The sequence below is a fragment of the Corvus moneduloides genome, chromosome 27 (assembly GCF_009650955.1).
Source record: "Corvus moneduloides isolate bCorMon1 chromosome 27, bCorMon1.pri, whole genome shotgun sequence".
Taxonomy (NCBI): Eukaryota; Metazoa; Chordata; class Aves; order Passeriformes; family Corvidae; genus Corvus; species Corvus moneduloides.
In genome coordinates, this window is record NC_045502.1 from 3,554,108 (window position 1) to 3,572,536 (window position 18,429).

At 63.8% G+C, this 18,429-nt stretch overlaps 3 protein-coding genes across 4 annotated transcripts; 2 read left to right on the top strand and 1 right to left on the bottom strand.

Annotated features, from left to right (window-relative positions):
• Positions 1–3,554: 3,554 nt before the first annotated feature.
• On the bottom strand, positions 3,555–8,393 carry SFTPC (surfactant protein C). Its single transcript, XM_032091813.1, is given in 12 exon segments — positions 3,555–3,660; positions 3,763–3,867; positions 3,982–4,092; positions 4,166–4,276; positions 4,374–4,727; positions 4,978–5,124; positions 6,864–6,959; positions 7,103–7,213; positions 7,288–7,428; positions 7,550–7,699; positions 7,800–7,946; positions 7,948–8,393. Coding segments are annotated over 11 exon segments (1,809 nt in total). The 5' UTR covers positions 8,293–8,393; the 3' UTR covers positions 3,555–3,660; positions 3,763–3,771.
• A 172-nt stretch (positions 8,394–8,565) lies between these two features.
• Positions 8,566–12,536, top strand: LGI3 (leucine rich repeat LGI family member 3). The gene is made up of 8 exons (XM_032092018.1): positions 8,566–9,000; positions 9,745–9,816; positions 9,909–9,980; positions 10,078–10,149; positions 10,240–10,311; positions 10,503–10,672; positions 10,760–10,924; positions 11,011–12,536. The coding sequence occupies exons 1-8, from the start codon at positions 8,780–8,782 to the stop codon at positions 11,826–11,828; spliced, it is 1,662 nt and encodes a 553-aa protein (XP_031947909.1). The 5' UTR covers positions 8,566–8,779; the 3' UTR covers positions 11,829–12,536.
• A 1,273-nt stretch (positions 12,537–13,809) lies between these two features.
• Positions 13,810–17,079, top strand: REEP4 (receptor accessory protein 4). 2 transcript variants are annotated; one of them, XM_032092042.1, is made up of 8 exons: positions 13,810–13,891; positions 14,651–14,723; positions 14,952–15,028; positions 15,151–15,271; positions 15,823–15,936; positions 16,043–16,175; positions 16,265–16,419; positions 16,497–17,079. In XM_032092042.1, the coding sequence occupies exons 1-8, from the start codon at positions 13,860–13,862 to the stop codon at positions 16,560–16,562; spliced, it is 771 nt and encodes a 256-aa protein (XP_031947933.1). In that variant the 5' UTR covers positions 13,810–13,859; the 3' UTR covers positions 16,563–17,079. The 2 variants fall into 2 exon arrangements, with proteins under 2 accessions (XP_031947933.1, XP_031947932.1); XM_032092041.1 differs by lacking the exon at positions 13,810–13,891 and having other exon boundaries at positions 14,202–14,723.
• Positions 17,080–18,429: the final 1,350 nt, after the last annotated feature.

Sequence of the window (18,429 nt, forward strand, 5' to 3'; positions counted from 1 at the left end):
TATCCCCCCGGTCCCATTCCCGCCGCCCCGCCCCCCAGAACCGATCCCTCACCCTCCACTTCCTCGCCGTGTCCCCCGATATTGCTCCTGTCCTGTATTCCCGGTCCGATCCTCGTTCCCCTCCCGCTCCCATCCGGTGTTCCCCAGTCTCATTCGTGCCACCCCTTAGTCCCATCTCACATTCCCCGGTACCGATCCAGCCCCCCCCCCCCCCGCCCTGGATCAATCCTGGCCCCCCGATATTGATATTCCCAGGACACAATATTCCATGTGTGCCAGCACCGATCCGTCCCCTTCGGTGCCATCCTGTGTCCCCCAGCACCAATCCCGCACCCCCCCATTGCCCAGTCCCACATCCTGCTCTGGTGCCCCACATTCCCACCCCGCATCCCTGCTCCTGCATTCCCCACATTCTCCGGAGCTGCTCCTTGTGTCCCCTGGTCGTGGACCACCAGTCCTTCATCCCTGGTTCTGGGCCCGTTATCCTGCACCCCACATCCTGGTGAGCACCCCAGGAGCAGGATGAGCACCCCAGGAATGGCAGACGAGGATCCCGGGAGCAGGATGAGCACCCCAAAAGCTGGGCAAGCACCCCAGGATGGGTGGTCCGAACACCCCAAAAAGTGGGATGACCACCCCGAGGAGGGGGTGTGTGAGCACCTTGGGATTTGGATGAGCACCCCAGGAACTGGGTCAGCCCCCCAGGGAGGGTGGGTGAGCTCTTGGGGAGCAGGGTGAGCCCCCCAGGGTGATCTGAGGGTGTCCGAGTGCCAAGGCAGGGACACACAACCCTGTCCCCCCTGCACATTCCAGCCTGGGAATGCAGCAGTCGCGACAGGGCCTGAGCGGGTCCCCCCGAGGCCTGGCTCATCCTGTGCTTCTCCTGCTGCTTCTCCAAACCCATCCCTATCCTCTCACAGCGCTCCCAGAACTCGCATTAACTTCATTTTTTAAGATTTTAAGAGTTCCCTGTGTCCGATGACCTCCGCAGGGACACTCCGGGTGACACCGGCATCCAGGCTCCTCTCCCCCTCCTGCCCACCAAGCCCCCAAATCCTCTTTCCCTTCACTTTTGGGGACCCTCTGCATCCAGGGCTGGGCTCATTCCCACCAGGAATGACAGAGCCTCCTTCATCCCTTATCTCCGCCGTTCTTTTCCTCCCCCATCAGGATCATCCCAGGATGTTTTCCTCGTTCTCCCTTATTGCAAAACCCACATCCAGCAAGACTTCCCTCCTCAAGCAGATAAATAAACCCCGGAAAACCGGGCTGGCTCCATGTCCCCACTCTGCCCCTGGCCCACACACCACACAGCGCATCCCAGGGATGGGAATTTGGGGAGCAACTGCTGGATTCAACTCCAGCCTCGAGCCGGTCTCCCAAGAAAACAAACAAGCGGGGCTTTGGAATACTTTTTGTTTTCCTCCTGCGCTCAGGCTGGGGAGGATGTCTGCGGGCCGAGTCCCTGGATGATGTAAATCCATGATGTCAGGATCCAGCCGTTGGTTTCCACCCTGAGATCGCCCCTTTCTCACGGAGCGCTCCGGGGAGCCGAGGCTCTCCGAGGAGGCTTTTCCAATCCCGGCTTTCCCACGCCGGCCTCAACTCCTGGGACCCAGCTCCCTTGCAGCCGTGCTGGTGGCCCTGGATGTCACTGGCCACCAGCATTCCAGCCTGGAGCCCTACCTGGAACAGGAGCTGAGCATCTCACCCAGCCTGAGAGCATCAGGATGGGAATATCCTTATCCCAGGAGTGCTGGGTGGATGCCACCGGGCACGGGCACACGGATTGCAGCGCTCCTACCTCAGCCTGCCTGCCCTGCAGGGCTTCCTTGGCATCCTGGAATCACAGGTGGGCGATGCCAAGGCCGGGAACCGGCACAGCCGTGAGGGTGGGGGACACCAGGAGCTGCCAGGAGCATTCCTGGATCCCATCCTCGGCTCTCCGTGGCTTCCACCCTCAAAACCTCCACAGCAAAGAGCAGCCCGGGCTGTTCCCAGGACCTTTCCCCCCATGGAACCAGGAGTGGTGACCCCCTCGGAGACCCCCGTGCAGTGAGTGACCAGCACTGGATTGTCCCCCGTGTCCTCTGTGACACAACCCAGCGTGGCACTTCCTCTTCCCAGGGATGGGATCCCCCATTCCCAGCACCTGCTGGGGGGTTTTACTCTGATTTCCCTCGCCAGGACCTCCCAGGTCCCCTCTGTGGCGCAAACCTCCGGAAATCGGGATACCGGAATTATTGCACAAGGACCTGGGGGTCCTGCCAACTTTCTGACGCCTCCTTCAGCTGCTCCGGCCTGGGAGGGGGGGGGAGGCTGAGGGGGTTTGGGGGTCAGGGAGGGTTTGGGAGTGGACACCCCAGGGCCGCGGGAGGGCCTGGATGGACGCCCCACATCCCGACCAGCTGCAGCTGCGCTTCCCCTGCAGGAGCAGCTTCCCGGCTGCGGAGTGGGAATGGGGGCTGGATCCAGGTGTGGGCGCAGTGGGGGGCTGCTGGTCCCCACTTTGGGGCCGGCATGGGGCAGCTGTGGGGCTGGTGGGCTCCCACTCCCAGGGAGATTGGATGGGCTGCTCCCTGTTCCTCCTCTCAGCCCCAGGCCAATGTCCTGGTCCCGATAACTCCTGGTCCTAATAATGCCGGAATCCCATCCTAACAAAGCCCGATCCTAATAAAACCTGCATCCTGGTCCTAATAACTCCTGATCCTAACAGTACCAGCATCCCAGTCCTAATAATGTCTGATCCCAGCAACACCAGCATCGCAGTCCTGGTAACTCCTGATCCCAGTAACACCTGATCCCAACGACACCAGTATCCCAGTCCTAACAACTCCTGATCCTAATAACACCATCCTGACCCTAATAATTCCTGATCCTAATAGTACTGGCATTCCAGTCCTAATAACACCTGAGTTTAATAATGCCTGATCCCAACACCAGCACCCTCATCCCAACAATCCCAATGTTTATAATGCTTGATCCTTACAACTCCTGATCCCAACAGCGCCAGCATCTCTGTCCTAAACCATCCCAATCCTAATGATCCCTGTCCTCGGGCAGCGTCTGGTGGCCGTGACTGCTTTCAGCACAGGCTGGCTCCAGGAATAGCTCCCAGACCTGATTCCTGCCCTTCTCCTTTATTCCAGCCTGGCAGAGGACAGACCCATTTTTCAGGCCAGCCTGGCTCTGGCAGCAGGACGGGGCAGCTCAGGTCAGGCAGCCACGCTCGGGGGGGGCCCTCCCGTGAGCCCCCCAGGCTGTGGCTGGGGCAGAAATTCCCCCAAAATTCAAGCTCGGAGCCCCTCAAGGCATTTTTAAGGCAGGGGAAGGCGGGAGCTGGCGGGAGCCGGCAGCGAAGAACTGGAACGGGGAATTGTGTTTTCTTTTAAATGTCATGTTTTTTTAAGCTCATTTTTGCACTTGGGTTTGGCGAAGCTGAGAAGATTTAAGTGACAAACCAGCTGTCCCCCGGCGCAGCGCAGACACCCCCGCCCCGCCTCCGCCCCCGGCCCCGCGCCTGCAGCCCCCCCGCGCCCCTCCAGCGCCGACCCCCTGACCCCTCCTCACCCCCCGCACCCCAAAATCGGGGTGGGCGGCGCGGGGCCGACCGCGGAGGAGTCGCCGATGCTCCCAGCGGGGCTGTGACTGTCGGGGGTGCTGCAAGGCAAAGCTGGCATTGTGAGGGTGTTGCAGGGTGGGTGGGGGTCCCCCGGCACCGCGAGGGTCCCGCAACCCCCCCTGGCCACCCTGCAGACTCACCCTGCGAGGCTAAGCCCAGTAGACAGGGAGGAGGCTGCAGAGGATGCTCGCCGTGGTGCCCAGGAGGGAGCGGTCAGCCAGGGGCATGGAGATCCTGTCCTCAGCCTGGACAGGGGGGACAAGGGACATTCTTCACCATCATCTTCATCACTCCTCATCGGGGGTGCTGCACAAGGCACCGAGCCCCCTACGCCCACCCTGCCCCTCCCAGATCCTCACCTGCCGGCGCTGGAAGGTCTCGACCACGGTGTCCAGCCCCGGGACGTTGTCCTTGTCCACGCGGGTCACGTAGCAGGCGCGGTGCAGCCGGGGTCTGTAGCTCACCAGCAGCTGTTTGAAGCCACACCAGGGTCGCCTCCATCCCGTCGCCCCCTCCCCGTGACCCCCAGGACCCCCCACTCACATTCTTGTAGTCATAGATGACCATGGCCGCATTCCCGTCCCCGCTGTCCAGGTAGAAAGTGGCCGCGTCCTCTTCCCAGGCCGGTCCAGTCCACAAACGGCTCCGCAGGACCTGGAATGGGGAGAGGGGGGATCTCAGAGGCTGCAGCAGCCCCTCCCCACGGGCATCAGGGGGTCCTTACTGATGGCACCGGGGGGTCCCCACTCACAGTGTCGGCGTGGTGCTGGTCAGCGCTCAGCCACATCAGCAGGGCGCCGGCGATGATGACCACCAGCAGGACCACCACGACCACCACGATGAGCAGGCAGCGGAGGTGGCCGCAGCTCAGGAGCTTGCGGGGCAGGTAGCAGAGCAGCCGAGGGACGAAGCACAGGGACTTCTTGAGGCAGCCACCGCAGCCGCCGCAGCCGGGACACTTGGGGCACCCGAGGCACTTGGGGCACTTGGGGCACCCGCAGCACTTGGGCAGGCAGCAGCACCGGGCACATTTGGCGCAGCATTTGGTGCAGCACACGGTGCAGGGCAAGCAGCAGCCTGGGCAGCAGCAGCCATTCTCCGAGTCCTGGGGGTGCGGGAAAGTGGGAGGAGATGGGGTCGGGGGGGTGGAGATGGGAGAGGGGGATGCAGGAGGTTGGGGGTGGGATTGCTGCAGGGAGCAGCTCTCACCCCGCTGCCCCCAGCATCCCGCTGCCCCTGGGCACTGGGAATGCAGCATCCCACGGTCCAAACCCCCATCCCAGTCGCTGGTGCCTTGCTGGCATAAACTGGGCAAAGCCCTGTGCCGAGCTGGCTGCCACCCTGCAGGGACTCACCTCCTCTTCAAGCACCACCTGCTTCATGCTGCTCTCCATGGCTGCCTCCTCCTCTTCCTCCTCCTCCTCCTCCCATTCCCAGCCCAGCCTGGCCACAGAGACTGGGGACTTTATACCGGGCCACTGGGGCGGGGACTGGAGCGGCCCCTGTGAAGGGTTTGGGGGCCCCGGGGTGCAGCGGGGTCCTGGCATGTGACCCACTCCACTCGTGTTTGCCGATCGCCCACTCCCTGCTGGATCCTCCTGGGAACCTGCTGCTCAAGAGGCTCCGAGGGCACTGGGTCAAGGACCCTTGTTTCCAGGCACAGGGACTTCTCTGCCGCCCAGGAGCGAGGTGGCAGGGCCAAAGCAAACCCTCCAGGGTGGAGCATCCGGCCGTGGCCGCAGCCGAGGCGAGACCTTGGCTCGTGTCCCTTTGCCAGCTTGGGCACCTGGAGCTGCTTGATGTGGCAAGGAACAAACAGGACATCAAACATTTCCTGTAATCCACAGGGATGGGGTGGGAACGGGGTCACCATGGCGTGGGGAAGTGTCCCTGATCCTCATTTTTGGTCCTGAGGGTGCTCGGACACCACTGCCGGTGGCTTTTGGGGCTGGCAGAGACGCCCACGGTGTGGGGGTTTTTGAGGTGAGGGGGTTGCAACTCTGGCATGTCCCGCTCAGGCGGCAGGGGGACACTGCTGGGCCTTGGTTTTGCCCATCCACGAGCCCCTACTGCAGCTGGGCTCAGGCTGGGACCCCTCCAGCCACCCCTGAGACCCCCAACACCCACAGCCAGGTGTTGAGGGGTGAAAGCTGCCTCCTTTCCCAGGGTGTCAAGGGCCACGAGAGCCCCTTGAGTGGCTCCTGGCTGTTCGTTCTCAGCCACCGTGGGAGCCCTTATCGCCTTTCCCGGCCCCGGGCACCCTCTTGACCCAGCTCCTTATCACGGGCAGGGCTTTTTGGGAAGCAGAGCTGCTGGCTCTTAGTCAGCACACGGGAACCTGCAGTGTCCCTCCTGGTTCCAGAGAAGTGTCACCCTGCTGTGACCCCCTTCCTGTGCCCACGGCAGGGGTTTTGGGGACAACACTGAGTCTGCAGCCCTGGAAACGTTAAATCAACCTCCTGGGGTCTCTTTTTCCCCTCCCAGCCCTGTTGCTTCCCTGTTTTTCAGTGCAGCACTTGAAAGTGGCCCCAAAGGTTGTTCCCAGATTATGTGGGGCAGGAGGGGCTGGAATGGATGGGAAAAGGGAGAGAATGAGGACAGGGAGGGAGCTGGAGCAAGTGGATCGTGGTGTTTGTGGATAACCCACGGCTTGGACATCCCGGGGGATGTGGCACAGTCCCTCTGTCCCCACCTGCACGAGGAGGGGACGGGGCTGGGAGCGTTTCCTGAAGGTCTGGAAGTGCAGAGGTTGCTCTTTCCACCTCATCCTCCATCCTCCAAACTGGGAGGGCACAGATGGGGACACTGGGAGGGCACAGATGGGGACACTGGGAGCAGCGTGTGCAATTGCTCTGCTGCCCACCGTGTTTGATCCCTCCCGAGCTCCTCTCACCCCAACGTGAGGGATTCTCCCCCCCACCCTGCACCCCACAAAGAGACACCGTATCCCTGTCCCAGCACCCCAGGAAGGACAAGAGCACCACTTGGAGGCGGGGGCACAGGCTTTACTTTGAAGACAGAAGCAAATCCCAAAGCAAATCCCACTTTTTTTACGGCGAGAGCAGTGGGAAAGCCGCGGTGCCAAGCGACAGCAGATGGAGCACCCCCGTGGCGGGGTGGCTGCCCCCGGGATGGGGACGGGGAGGAGGAGACATTCCCGGATATCCCGCCTGGAAGGCGGCGTGGGGGACAGTGACATCCTCATCTCGCTGTCCCTCCCCACTGGGAACTGCTGCTACGCCCAGAACACGGGGACGCTGCTGCAGAGGATGTTGATGGTGGTGCCCAGGATGGAGCGGTCAGCCAGGGGCACGGCCTTGTCCCCAATGTCCTCATCCTGCAGGACAGAGAACGGAACGATGACTGCCACCCTCAGCAGCCACAGTGTCCTCTCCAGAGGGGAAAAGCCCCCACCCCCACATTTCCCAAGGTGCCGGGGCTGGGCTCCACCACCATCCCAGCGGGGTGGGCACCACTCACCTGCCGGCGCTGGAAGGTCTCGGTGGCAGCGTCCAGCCCCGGGAAGTTGTCCTTGTCCACGCGGGTGATGTAGCAGGCGCGGTGACGCCAGGACCTGTAGCCGACCAGCAGCTGTTTGCGGACAGAGCCGGGTGAGCTCAGCACGGCCCTGTCCCCGCCGCGCCCGTCCCCGGCTCCCCGCACACCTTGCTGTAGTCGTACACCACCGTGGCCGAGGCGTTGAGCCCGTCCCGCACCGCGAACGTCCCGGTCCTTTCCTTCTTGCTCATGGCGAGCTGCTGGGGGGTCCCCTCGCCATCCAGCCCGTGGATGGTCATCCGCAACACCTGCCAGGGGGAGAGGGGTCAGGGAGCTCTGCGGGGCCTGAACCCCATCCCTACAAAGCTCCGGTGCCATCCCAAACCCTCTCCCGGAGCCGGTGGCCCCGCGGTCCCTGCCGGCCCTCACCGTCTCGGCGTGTGACTCGCTGAGGTGCAGCCCCAGCAGGAGGAAGGTGACGTTGACCACCACGAGGGCCACCACCACCAGCACCACCATCAGCAGGAGGCTCTTGAGCTCGTGGGGGATGCAGGGCAGGCGCGGCGACTCCGTGTACCTCTGTTGGGGACACAGGGGAGCACCCGGCTGAGCTGCCAGGGCCGGGGGCGGCAGCGGGGACTCAGCCCCACACCCAGGGTGGGTGGTGGGTGCTCCTTACCGGAGGTGCCTCCTCCATCAGCGCCTCTTTGGAGCTGTCGTCCATCTCGCTGTGTGCTCCGGTCCCTTCTACCAGCCCGAGCCCGGGGGATTTATAGGATCCCGGGTGACTGGGCATGGCCGGGGCCACTCCAGCTGCCGAGGTGCCACTCGTGCTGTTTGCTGAGCCCGGAGAAGAGCCAGGGAGGGGACACGAAACCTCCAAGGGCCCTTCCCTGACATTCGTCCGGCAGCGCTGGAGGTGCCAAAGCAAACAGCGGGCAGCGCCTGCCCTCCACACCCAGCCCCGGGCTGTGGCAGGAGGGGCCCCAGCACGTACCCAGGGGGGGCTGCACCCCTGGTTCTGCACGGGCAGCTGCGTGTGCCCCCCCCGGGGCGGGGAAGGAGCTGGCTGGACTCATTGTTCCCTCGGGCGCCGTGCCAGGGACGGCGCAGATGGACGCCTGGCATGGGAGAGATGGGTGCCTGGAACGGACGGGTGCCCGGCGTGGCATGGATGGGTGCCCAGTGTGCTGTGGCGACCGCGGCCACAGCGGGCAGGGAGCTGGCGCGGGCAGCGCTGCAGCGCCGAGCTGGGGGAGCCACTGCGGAGGCATCACCCCTGTGCTGTCCCCCAGCCCTGTGCACCCCGAGAGCGCCCGGTGACCCCCACCCCGGCGTGGGACCCCGCGTTTGGTCGCCGCCGAGGACACGCGCGCACGGACACGCGTGCCCGGGGATGCTGGCGCTGTCACTCAGCCGCATCCCTCCCTCCTTCCCTTCCTCCTTCCTTCCCTCCCTCCCTCCCTCCCGCAGCGCCGGGCATGGTGTGCTGCAGAGCCGCAGGTCAGGCAGCCTCCGCCGCTTCTCCTCCACACTGAGATCTCCGGGGGAAAAAAAAAAAAAGAAAAAAAGAGAGGAAAAAAGGCTTTTTCACAGCTCCCGGGCACAGCAGCGTTGGGAGCAGCTCCCGGGACCGAGCAGGGATAAGGCCAGGGAGTGATGGAGCTGCGGCGCGGGAGGAGGATGCTGAGGGACCAGCTCCCCGCTCGCCTCCTCCTCCTCCTCTTGCTCGCCGTGGCCTGGCTCTGGCTGCCGGCGGAGGGGCGGCGGCCCCCCCGGCCCCCCCCTTGCCCCCCGACCTGCTCCTGCACCCGGGACACGGCTTTTTGCGTGGACTCCAAGGCTGTGCCCAAAAACCTGCCCCCCGAGGTCATCTCGCTGTGAGTAGCCGGGCTGGGGACAGAGATGGGGACAGCGTCACATCCCAGGAGTGCAGGGGTGGCCGGGGCTGCCGGCTGTGCTGCGGGGGCAGGGACAGCCCCTGTGTGCTGCATCGGGGCGCAAACGCGTGGCAGGGCGGGGTGCGGGCAGTGTGGGGGGCTCTGGGGGAGGGAGGAGGTTGGGGACAGCCCGGGACCTGTCCCTGTGTCCTGCGGTGCTGGCACACGCAGCCATCCATCAGTGCCAGACAGAGCAGGGCTGCAGCCCGTCCCCGCCGTGACCTTGGGGGCCACAACCCCGAGGGGACACGGCTGTGACCTTGGGGACCGTAGCCCCAAGGGGACACGGCTGGGGGGGCGGGGGGGTCCTGAGGGAGGGTCCCTGGGGACGCGGCGGTTCCCCGGAGCCTGGCACGGGGGTGTGTGGCAGCTGTGTGTGTTTACACCTGCGTGCGTGTGTTCGCACAGCCGCTTGTGTGTGTTTACACACGCGTGTGTGCACATGGCCCCGGGCCAGGGGCTGCCGCAGGGCGTGGGCAGCGCGGGGTGGGTGCCAGCACCGTGCACCTCCGTGTCCCCCCACCGGGCAGGGTGGCTGCGGGGGTCCCTCTGCCACCTCCCCGGACCCCTCAGGGGCTGCACTGGTTGGCAGCAGGTGACGCACAGGGCTGGTGCTGGCGGGCACGGGGGTGGCAGTGCCGCGCTGCCGCCGTCCCCTCTCCTGAAGCTCCGTCTCTCCCGCAGGACGATGGTGAACGCAGCCTTCACGGAGATCCGGGAGGCGGCTTTCGCCCACATCCCCTCCCTGCAGTTCCTGTAGGTCTCCCGTGCCCCCGGGGCTCCCCTCGGTGCCCACCCTGCCCCACCCCGGAGCTGACGCCCCCTCCCCCCCGCCTCTCTCTTTGCAGCCTCCTCAACTCCAACAAGTTCACGCTGATCGGGGACAACGCCTTCGCGGGGCTCCCGCACCTGCAGTACCTGTGTGTGACATGGGGACCGGGACGCGGGGACAGGGAGGGCACAGGGAGCGCGGGGGGATCCTCGGGATGGCCCCATCACTGTCTGCTCCCATTCCAGGTTCATTGAGAACAACGACATCCAGGCGCTTTCAAAGGGCACTTTCCGCGGGCTCAAGTCCCTGACACACCTGTGAGCACCGGGGGGGACACGGCGGGGGTGGCCCTGTCCCTTCGTGGCTGCCAGGGACGTGTCACCTCCACAGCCCTTCTTGTCCCCCAGGTCCTTGGCCAACAACAACCTGCAGACTCTGCCTCGGGACCTCTTCAAGCCGCTGGACATCCTGAGTGACCTGTGAGGCTGCCACAGCACCGGGGACAGCAGGCTGGGGAGAGGGTGACATCCCGGGGGCTGGGGCTTGGGAAGGGCGCTGTGTGCTGGGGGTGACTCGGTGCCATCTCTGTCAGGGACCCCCAGGACACCGAGCTGGGGAGAGGGTGACATTCTTGTGGGCGCTGGGGGTGACTTGGTGCCATCCCTGGCAGGGACCTGCGTGGCAACACGCTGGCCTGTGACTGCAAGATCAAGTGGCTGGTGGAGTGGCTGGAGAGCACCAACACCACGGTGCCCGCCGTCTTCTGCAGCAGCCCTGGGCAGTTCGAGGGACAGCGGATCCGGGACCTGGCACTCAGTGACTTCCAGTGCATCACCACAGGTAGAGGAACACTGTCACCTGTCAGCTGTCACACGTCACCTCACTCCTGGGTGTCCAGACCCTCATTGCCACCTCTTCCCGCTCCAGATTTCGTGATGCACCAGGTCCTGCCCTTCCAGGCGGTGTCGGCCGAGCCCTTCACCTACGCCAGCGACCTGTACGTGGCCCTGGCACAGCCGAGCGCCAGCAGCTGCTCCATCCTTAAGTGGGACTACGTGGAGCGCAAACTCCGTGACTTCGACCGCATCCCTGGTGAGGAATTGGGCTGGGGGTCCCCTCCTGGGCTGGGAGTGACCTGGGACGGGCACAGCCCCGATGTGACGTGGTTTTGTTGTCAGCTCACTCGGCGGTGCACTGCAAGCCCATCGTGGCGCAGGACCAGCTCTACGTGGTGGTGGCGCAGCTCTTTGGAGGCTCCTACATCTACCGCTGGGACACGGCCGTGGACAAGTTCATCAAGATCCAGGACATCGACAGCCAGAAAATCCGCAAGCCCAACGACATCGAGGCCTTCCAGATCGAGGGCGACTGGTACTTCGTCATCGCCGACAGCTCCAAGGCGGGCTCCACCAGCCTCTACCGCCTGAACCAGAATGGGTTTTACTCCCACCAAGCCCTCCACGCCTGGCACCGCGACACCGACGTGGAATACGTGGAGAACAACGGGAAACCCCGGCTGATCATCTCCAGCAGCTCCCAGGCCCCCGTCATCTACCAGTGGAGCCGGGCGCAGAAGCAATTCGTGCCGCAGGGCGAGGTGGGCGAGATACTGGACGTTCAGATGGTCAAACACTTCAAGACCAAGCGGGACCAGTTCCTCTGCCTGAGCCGCTACATCGGTGACTCCAAGGTGGTGCGGTGGGAAGGGCAGCGCTTCGTGGAGGTGCAGACGCTGCCGTCGCGCGGCTCCATGGTGATGCAGCCCTTCGCCGTGGGGCAGCGGCAGTACCTGGCGCTGGGCAGCGACTTCTCTTTCACCCACGTGTACCTGTGGGAAGAGGAGAAGCAGAAGTTCGCCAAGTTCCAGGAGCTGTCGGTGCAGGCGCCGCGGGCGTTCCGGGCCGTGCCGGCGGCCGACGTGCAGCTGCTGCTGGCGCCCAGCTTCAAGGCCAACACGCTGGTGTACCGGCACGTGGTGGTGGACCTCAGCCTGTAGCACCCGGAGAGCCCCGGACAACCACCGGACACGCATGCGCCCAGCACCCCCTGTCCCCTCCAGGCACCCCTTGCCCCGGCCCTCCACCTTCACCCAGCCCCACGGTGCCTCAGTTTCCCCACGGTGCTCCCGGTTTCACCCTGTGGGATGCAGGGAGGGAGGGTGGGACAGCCCATGCCCTGCAGAGCTGCACCCCTGGGGGGGTGGAGAGGGTGGGGGGGTCTTTGTCCGCTTGGGCCATGGGCTGGGGTCTGAAAGGGGGGGAACAGCGGGCCGGGATGTGGCAGGAAAGGTGGGGGGTTTCCAGGATGCTGAGGGGCTCCCAGGCTGATGGGATGCTCCGGAGTGGATGGGATGAGCGAGGTGGATGGGGTGGGATGCCCTGACGAGGGTGGGATGCTCCGAGGTGGATGCAGATGGGATGCTGAGGGTGGTGGGATGCTCCAAGGTCAGCGGGATGCTCCAAGGCAGATGCCAATGGGATGCCCTGAGGAGGCTGGGATACTCCAGGATGCTCCGAGGTGGATGCAGATGGGATGCCCTGAGGCCAGCGCGATGCTCCGAGGCAGCAGCTCCTGTCCCTCTCCGTGCATGTCCAGCAGCCCCCCCTCCCCGTGCCCATGGCCCCGGTGCCAGGCAGGACCCAGCGTGCCAGAAGGGTGTCCGTGCCCACCAGAAACCCCCCAAATAAACACACTGTGACCCCCAGCCCTGCCCGTGTGTCCTTCCAGCCACGGGGGGCCGGCTCCATCCGACACCCCGCAGCGCCAGGGAGCGAGAACTCCTCATTTTGGGGTGCTCCAGGCCCCGCAGCGCCAGGGAGCGAGAACTCCTCATTTTGGGGTGCTCCAGGCCCCGCACGTGGCTCGCCTGGTGGTTTTTTCCAGCAGAAACCTTGGCCCACGGTGCGGGTGGGAAGCAGGAGGTGTTTCCCCAGGGAGGGAAGTCCCCGCCCGACTGGTTTCCCAGGGGGGCGTTTCCCTGTCTCCCAGGTGTATAAATATGCATGTGAAAAACCACCAATTAAGAGCACAAATAAAGATGCTCTCGCGGGTAACAGCCGCCCTGGGGGCACGGATTGGTTTGGGGAGCAGGATTTCACCCGGGTGGCTGCTCCCAGGGCATTGCCACGTGTCCCTGCCTCAGTTTCCCTGGCAGGAAAAAGCAGATTTTAAAGCCCAGGGAGCGCAGCAGGAGGGTTCTGACACTTCCAGAGCGGCAGTGGTTGGGATGGGGAATTCGGGAAACCCTGGATCAGTCCTTGGGCTGCAAGGCCAAGAGGGAGGTGGCCCAGACAGGTGATTCCAGCAGCTTTTATTTTCTCGGGAGCATCCTTCAGGGCTCCATTCTTCCAGTGGGGTGCTCCACATCGTCCATCAGAGCACCAAAAAAGCATCACATCCCCTCCGGACCCAAATATAATTCTTCAGCATCAGTCTAAGTGACTCTCCCTGCCTTCCCTACCTGCTCACTGCTTAAGAAATTGTATGTTTTAATAGATATAAAAATATATATATATATTAGGCAATTAATTTGTATGTCTTAAGGAACATTTAATATATATAATATATGAATATACCCTGTATTAATATAGTAATATTCAATATATTAGGCAAATTTTAAACACGCCATTTTTATACATGCTTAATATATTTTATATTGGTATTTCATATACTTAGGGAATTTATAGAATGTTTTTATTTTATTTTATAAACCCCCCCACGTGTGGCCCACACTTGTCAGGGGCCCTGTTGCCCTTTTAAGGTCATTGCCCTTTTAAGAGGCGGTGTCGCCCTTTTAAGGGCATTGCCCTTTGAAGAGAACGTGCTGGCCTTTTAAGGGCGTTGCCCTTTTAAGAGCGGCCGGTGGGGCCCGGACCGCGCATGCGCAGCTCCGTTGCTGCAACTTTCAAGTTCTTGGATTCGCTCCTCTGGGGTTCGGGGGAATTTTGGGAGGATTTGGGGGCTCCAGGGGGGCACAACACCGACCCTCCCGCCCGGCACTGCCCGGGCTTCCAGCCCCGCCCGCACCATGGTGTCCTGGATGCTCAGCCGGGTGATTGAGTGAGTGGGGTCCGGGCGGGGTAACGGGGGAGGGGCTGCAGGGCCCCCGGGGGGGTCACCAAGGGTCCCCGACCCCCTGTCCCCCCTCCGGGTATTCCATTAATGAGGGTCCCCGTGCTGGGCCCGCAGCGGGGACTCAGCGAGGCCCGAGGCGGGGTTTGGAGGGGCGACCCCAAATCTCTTGTATGGGGATAACCAGCACCCCCCCCCCCCCCCCCCCCCAAACACGCCACCCCCCAAAAACGGGTCCCTGAACTGCTGCTGGCCCACCCTGCCCGTCCTGCGGACGGTGAGCACGGCCTGGCGTCCCCCTGCATCACCCATGGCTGGGGGTCCCCCGTATTGCTCGGGTGGGGGTCCCTGCACCATCCGAGGGGGTCTCTGCTCTGAGGCTCCCCACATTGCTGGGGGGGGGGGTCCTTGCTCCGAGAGGCTCACCGGGACACGGGGAGGGTGTTTGGGGGTGGCACCTCACCCGGTGCCTCGGGCTGGAGCCGGGACCGAGCCCGTGCGCTGCCACCGCCCCCTGCCACGCCCCGACAGGTCGGGCCGGTGCCGTGGAGGTGGGAGTGACCCTGCGCTCATGGCTGAGCCTCCCCGGAGCCTCCCGGAGCCTTTTCCCGGCCTCTCCGGGCTCGGGATGGTGCTGGAGAGGGTCAAGGCCAGGGTGCGGTGCTGGGGCCGGCAGCTGTGCTGGTCCCTGTTCCTGCTGCTCTACGCGTGGTGGCCGCGCTGCCTCACCCCCCCTCTGCCTTACAGGCTGCTTTTTGGGATGCTCTACCCGGCCTACGCGTCCTACAAGGCTGTGAAGACGAAAAACATCCGGGAATACGTGAGTCGAGTGCCTGGGGAGCCCTTTCCAGGGTTCCAGTCCTCCTTTCTGGGCTTCAGCCACCCTTTTCCCAGGTTCCAGCCCCCTCTGAGAGGTTCCAGTCCCCCTTTCTGGTGTTCAGCTCCTTCTTTCCTGGGCTTCAATCCCTCTTTTCTGGGTTCCAGTCCCCCTTTCTGGGCTTCAGCCACCCTTTTCCCAGGCTCCAGCCCCCTCTGATGGCTCCCCCAGGTCCGATGGATGATGTACTGGATCGTCTTCTCTCTCTTCATGGCCACAGAGACCTTCACCGACCTCCTCATCTCCTGGTGAGGGACTCTGGGGGGTCCCCATGTCCTGGAGGGGGAAAGGGAGGCCCCACAGAGCTGATGTTTGGGGGGAACAGGAGGTGCTTTTGGACCCCCCCCCATCTCCTGCCCCTCTCCACCAGGTTCCCCTTCTACTACGAGGTGAAGATGGCCTTTGTCATCTGGCTGCTGTCCCCCTACACGCGGGGGGCCAGCCTGCTCTACCGCCGCTTCGTGCACCCCACGCTGGCCCGCAAGGAGAAGGTACAAATTCCCGGGATTTTGGGGCTCCTCCCTGCCCGCCCTGGGTGGGGTTCAGCCCCCTGAGCTGGGTTGGTGATGCCCAGGCGAAGTGGCAATGCCCCAGGATGTGGCAATGCCCTGGGAGGTGACAATGCCCTGGGACATGGCCATGGTCTGGGAGGTGACAATACTCAGGGACAAGGTGATTTCCAGGGAGGTGAAGATGCCCAGGGAAGTGGCATTGCCCAGGGACATGGCATTGCCCTGGGAGGTGACAATGCCCAGGGACATGGCATTGCCCTGGGAGGTGGCATTGTCTTGGGAGGTGACAATGCCCTGGGACATGGCCATGGCCTGGGAGGTGACAATACTCAGGGACAAGGTGATTTCCAGGGACGTGGCATTGCCCTGGGACGTGGCATTGCCCTGGGAGGTGGCATTGCCCTGGGAGGTGACAATGCCCTGGGAGGTGACAATGCCCAGGGACATGGCATTGCCCTGGGAGGTGACAATGCCCTGGGAGGTGACAATGCCCCAGGCCACCATCCTGCCCTCCCAATACCACCCCACAGGACATCGACGCCTTCCTCATCCGGGCCCAGGAGCGCGGCTACGAGACTGTGCTGCGCTTCGGCAAGAGGGGCCTCAACCTGGCGGCCACGGCCGCGGTCCAGGCGGCCACCAAGGTACCCAGAGAGCAAATCCCACCCCAGCAGGGTGGCAGGAGCGGGTGGTGTGTCCTAAATTGGGGTTTTCCTGATCATCCTGTCCTCTCTGTGTCCCCCAATGCAGAGCCAGGGCGCGCTGGCCGGGCGGCTCCGCAGCTTCAGCATGCAGGACCTGCGCTCCCTGCCCGACCAGGCCCCCGTGCACTTCCAGGACCCGCTGTACCTGGAGGAGCAGCAGAGCCTCCAGCAGCCCCTGGGTGAGGAGCTGGGGGGGTCAAAATGAGGGGGGCTCCAGCAAAGCCCACGGTGGCCGTGCTGGGAGCTGGCGTGTCCCCCCTGTCCCCAGCCTACGGCGCCGGCCGCCGCTACGAGAGCGAGACGGAGGATGAGGAGCTGTGGTCAGACTCGCAGGTGTCCCCACCGCCGTCCCCTCCTCGGGATCCCAAACCCCTGTCCCGCAGCCAGAGCCTGCGATCCCTGAGGAAGAACCCGGGAAAAGAGGTACCAGGGGAGGGGGATGCATGGTGGGGGTGTGGGGTTGGGTGAGGGGGTCCTGACCCATCCCTTTCCCTGCCCAGGGCTCTTCCCGGCTCCTGCGCAGCCGGGTCAGGAGGAAAGCGGCTCCGTCGGAGCAGGACAGCTAAAAATCCCGGGAAACCTCTGCCAGGAGGCTGAGAGGAATTCGCTGCTGCGGCGTCAGGAGGGAGCAGTGGCTCCTGTGTCCCCGCGGTGGCTCCTGTGTCCCCGCGGTGGCTCCTGCATTCCCAGGGATCCTCACACTGTAAATCCCTTCTGTGACCTCTGTGGTGCCTCATGGAGGGGCAGCAGCTCATCCCCCCACTTCCAGACCCCCCAGTTCGGCGCTGGCGCCTCTTGTGTGGGGTCTGGCCCCCCCCTTTTCCCCCATGCCATGAACACTACACGCTGCCCCCCTCTCCTGCTGCCTTATTCCCAACATTCCTGTTGTTGCCCTGGGAGCCAGGAGTGGATGTGCCTCGTCCATCTGAAGCCAAAGCCACGGTCCCTGCCCGGGGATGGGAGTATCAGACGCCCCCATACCTGAACCCGGAGCACGGCGCACCCCACGGCTTTTAACATTCCACTCTCCCTAAAAGAAGGTTTTGTACATGGAGAAATAAACGTTGTTTCAGACCTTGGGAACCAGGAGTTGTGCCCAGTGCTGTCCCCTTCTTCAGGAAGCTTCCTGAGATTGTTTTTTCTCTTGGAGGAAGCTCTTATCCTCTGGAATCCATCTGGGACTCCTCCAGAGGGCCTTTCCCAGAAGCTTCCCACCCACGTTCCAGGATCCCAGGTAGCAGCCCCAGACTCCTCCAGGAAAGCTTCTCAAGATTTTTTTCTTCTGGAGGAAGCTGTACCATCAGGGATCCATGAGACTCCCTCCAGGCATCTCCCAGAGGCTTTTCCCCCCCACATTTCAGAATCCCGGGTAGCATCCCCAAACTCCTCCAGGGACGCTTCCCGAGATGATTTTCTCTTTTGGAGGGAACTCCATCCTTGCGAATCCCACCCCATGCTACTCACGGGCATTTCCCAGGCTCTTTTGCCAACTGCCTGTTGTCCCTGAGCCCGCCGCTGGCATTCCCGGACTTCTCGGATAACCGGGAATCCCTGCAGTAGCCGCGTCCCCCACGGCGCGGCAGCAGCAGCTGCGGCCCCTCCGGGACTCCCGGGATGCAGCCGGACATCCCTGGATCGTCCCCTCTCCCTGCCGGCGCTCCCCCATCCCACCGGGAATCCCCCACTCCTTCCCGGCGGGGGCTCGTCCCCCACCTGGGTGGGCGACACGGGGCACGCGCGGGGTGCCACAAGGTGACTCCCCGCCCCCGAGCGCCCGCCTGCCCCGCGGTGCCCCTGTTCCCTGGCATCAATCCCCTCGCTCCCAATCCTCCCTGCCCTCGCCCCTGAGGCCAACTGTATTTTTAGCCCTTGGCTGCCGCCCGCTTTCGGGGGTCTTCCCAGGGCAGCGAGAGCACCCGGCTCCTGCCCAGGCCGGGCTCCGCGGGGCGTCCCGGGGCAGGCAGGGGTGTTGGAGAAGATTAGGTGGAGGTGGCTGGATTAGCCCCGTAAAACTGCCCGGGAGACGATTACTTAAAGCGGCGGAGAAGGAAGGCTGGGTGGGGACAGCGAGGGCCAGGGGGCTGCCTGTAATCCCTCTAAAGCCGCTTAGGGAGCGCGGTTCCTCCAAGGATACGGCCCAGGGAGGCTGCTGGGGCGACCTGGGGGTCAAAAGGGGAGGGGTTCTCCCACGTTGGGGTACCCCCAGGTGGGCTAAGAGAGGCGGGCAGCAGCGTTGGAGCCGCAGTGTTCCATGCCCAGGGTGGGGGGTCAGGGGTTGCCAGCTTGGGGAAACTGAGGCACGGCACCAGCGCCTTCCAAGGGGGGAAAAGCGGGGTCCTGGGAAGGGAGCAGTTTTGGCGTCCTGCTTTGGTGAGTCCCAGGGTGTCCCCCAGGGGCTGAAACCCAAGGAGGGGACAGGAGGCAGGCGGGGTG

Bases quoted from the DNA above. Each gene is read 5' to 3' on its own strand.
- LGI3 (XM_032092018.1), top strand. From the start codon at position 8,780: ATGGAGCTGCGGCGCGGGAGGAGGATGCTGAGGGACCAGCTCCCCGCT. The intron at 9,001-9,744 runs GTGAGTAGCCGG...TCTCTCCCGCAG, and splicing joins CCCCCCGAGGTCATCTCGCT to GACGATGGTGAACGCAGCCT. The intron at 10,925-11,010 runs GTGAGGAATTGG...TTTTGTTGTCAG, and splicing joins TGACTTCGACCGCATCCCTG to CTCACTCGGCGGTGCACTGC.
- REEP4 (XM_032092041.1), top strand. From the start codon at position 14,214: ATGGCTGGGGGTCCCCCGTATTGCTCGGGTGGGGGTCCCTGCACCATC. The intron at 15,272-15,822 runs GTACAAATTCCC...ACCACCCCACAG, and splicing joins CGCTGGCCCGCAAGGAGAAG to GACATCGACGCCTTCCTCAT. The intron at 15,937-16,042 runs GTACCCAGAGAG...CCCCCAATGCAG, and splicing joins CGGTCCAGGCGGCCACCAAG to AGCCAGGGCGCGCTGGCCGG.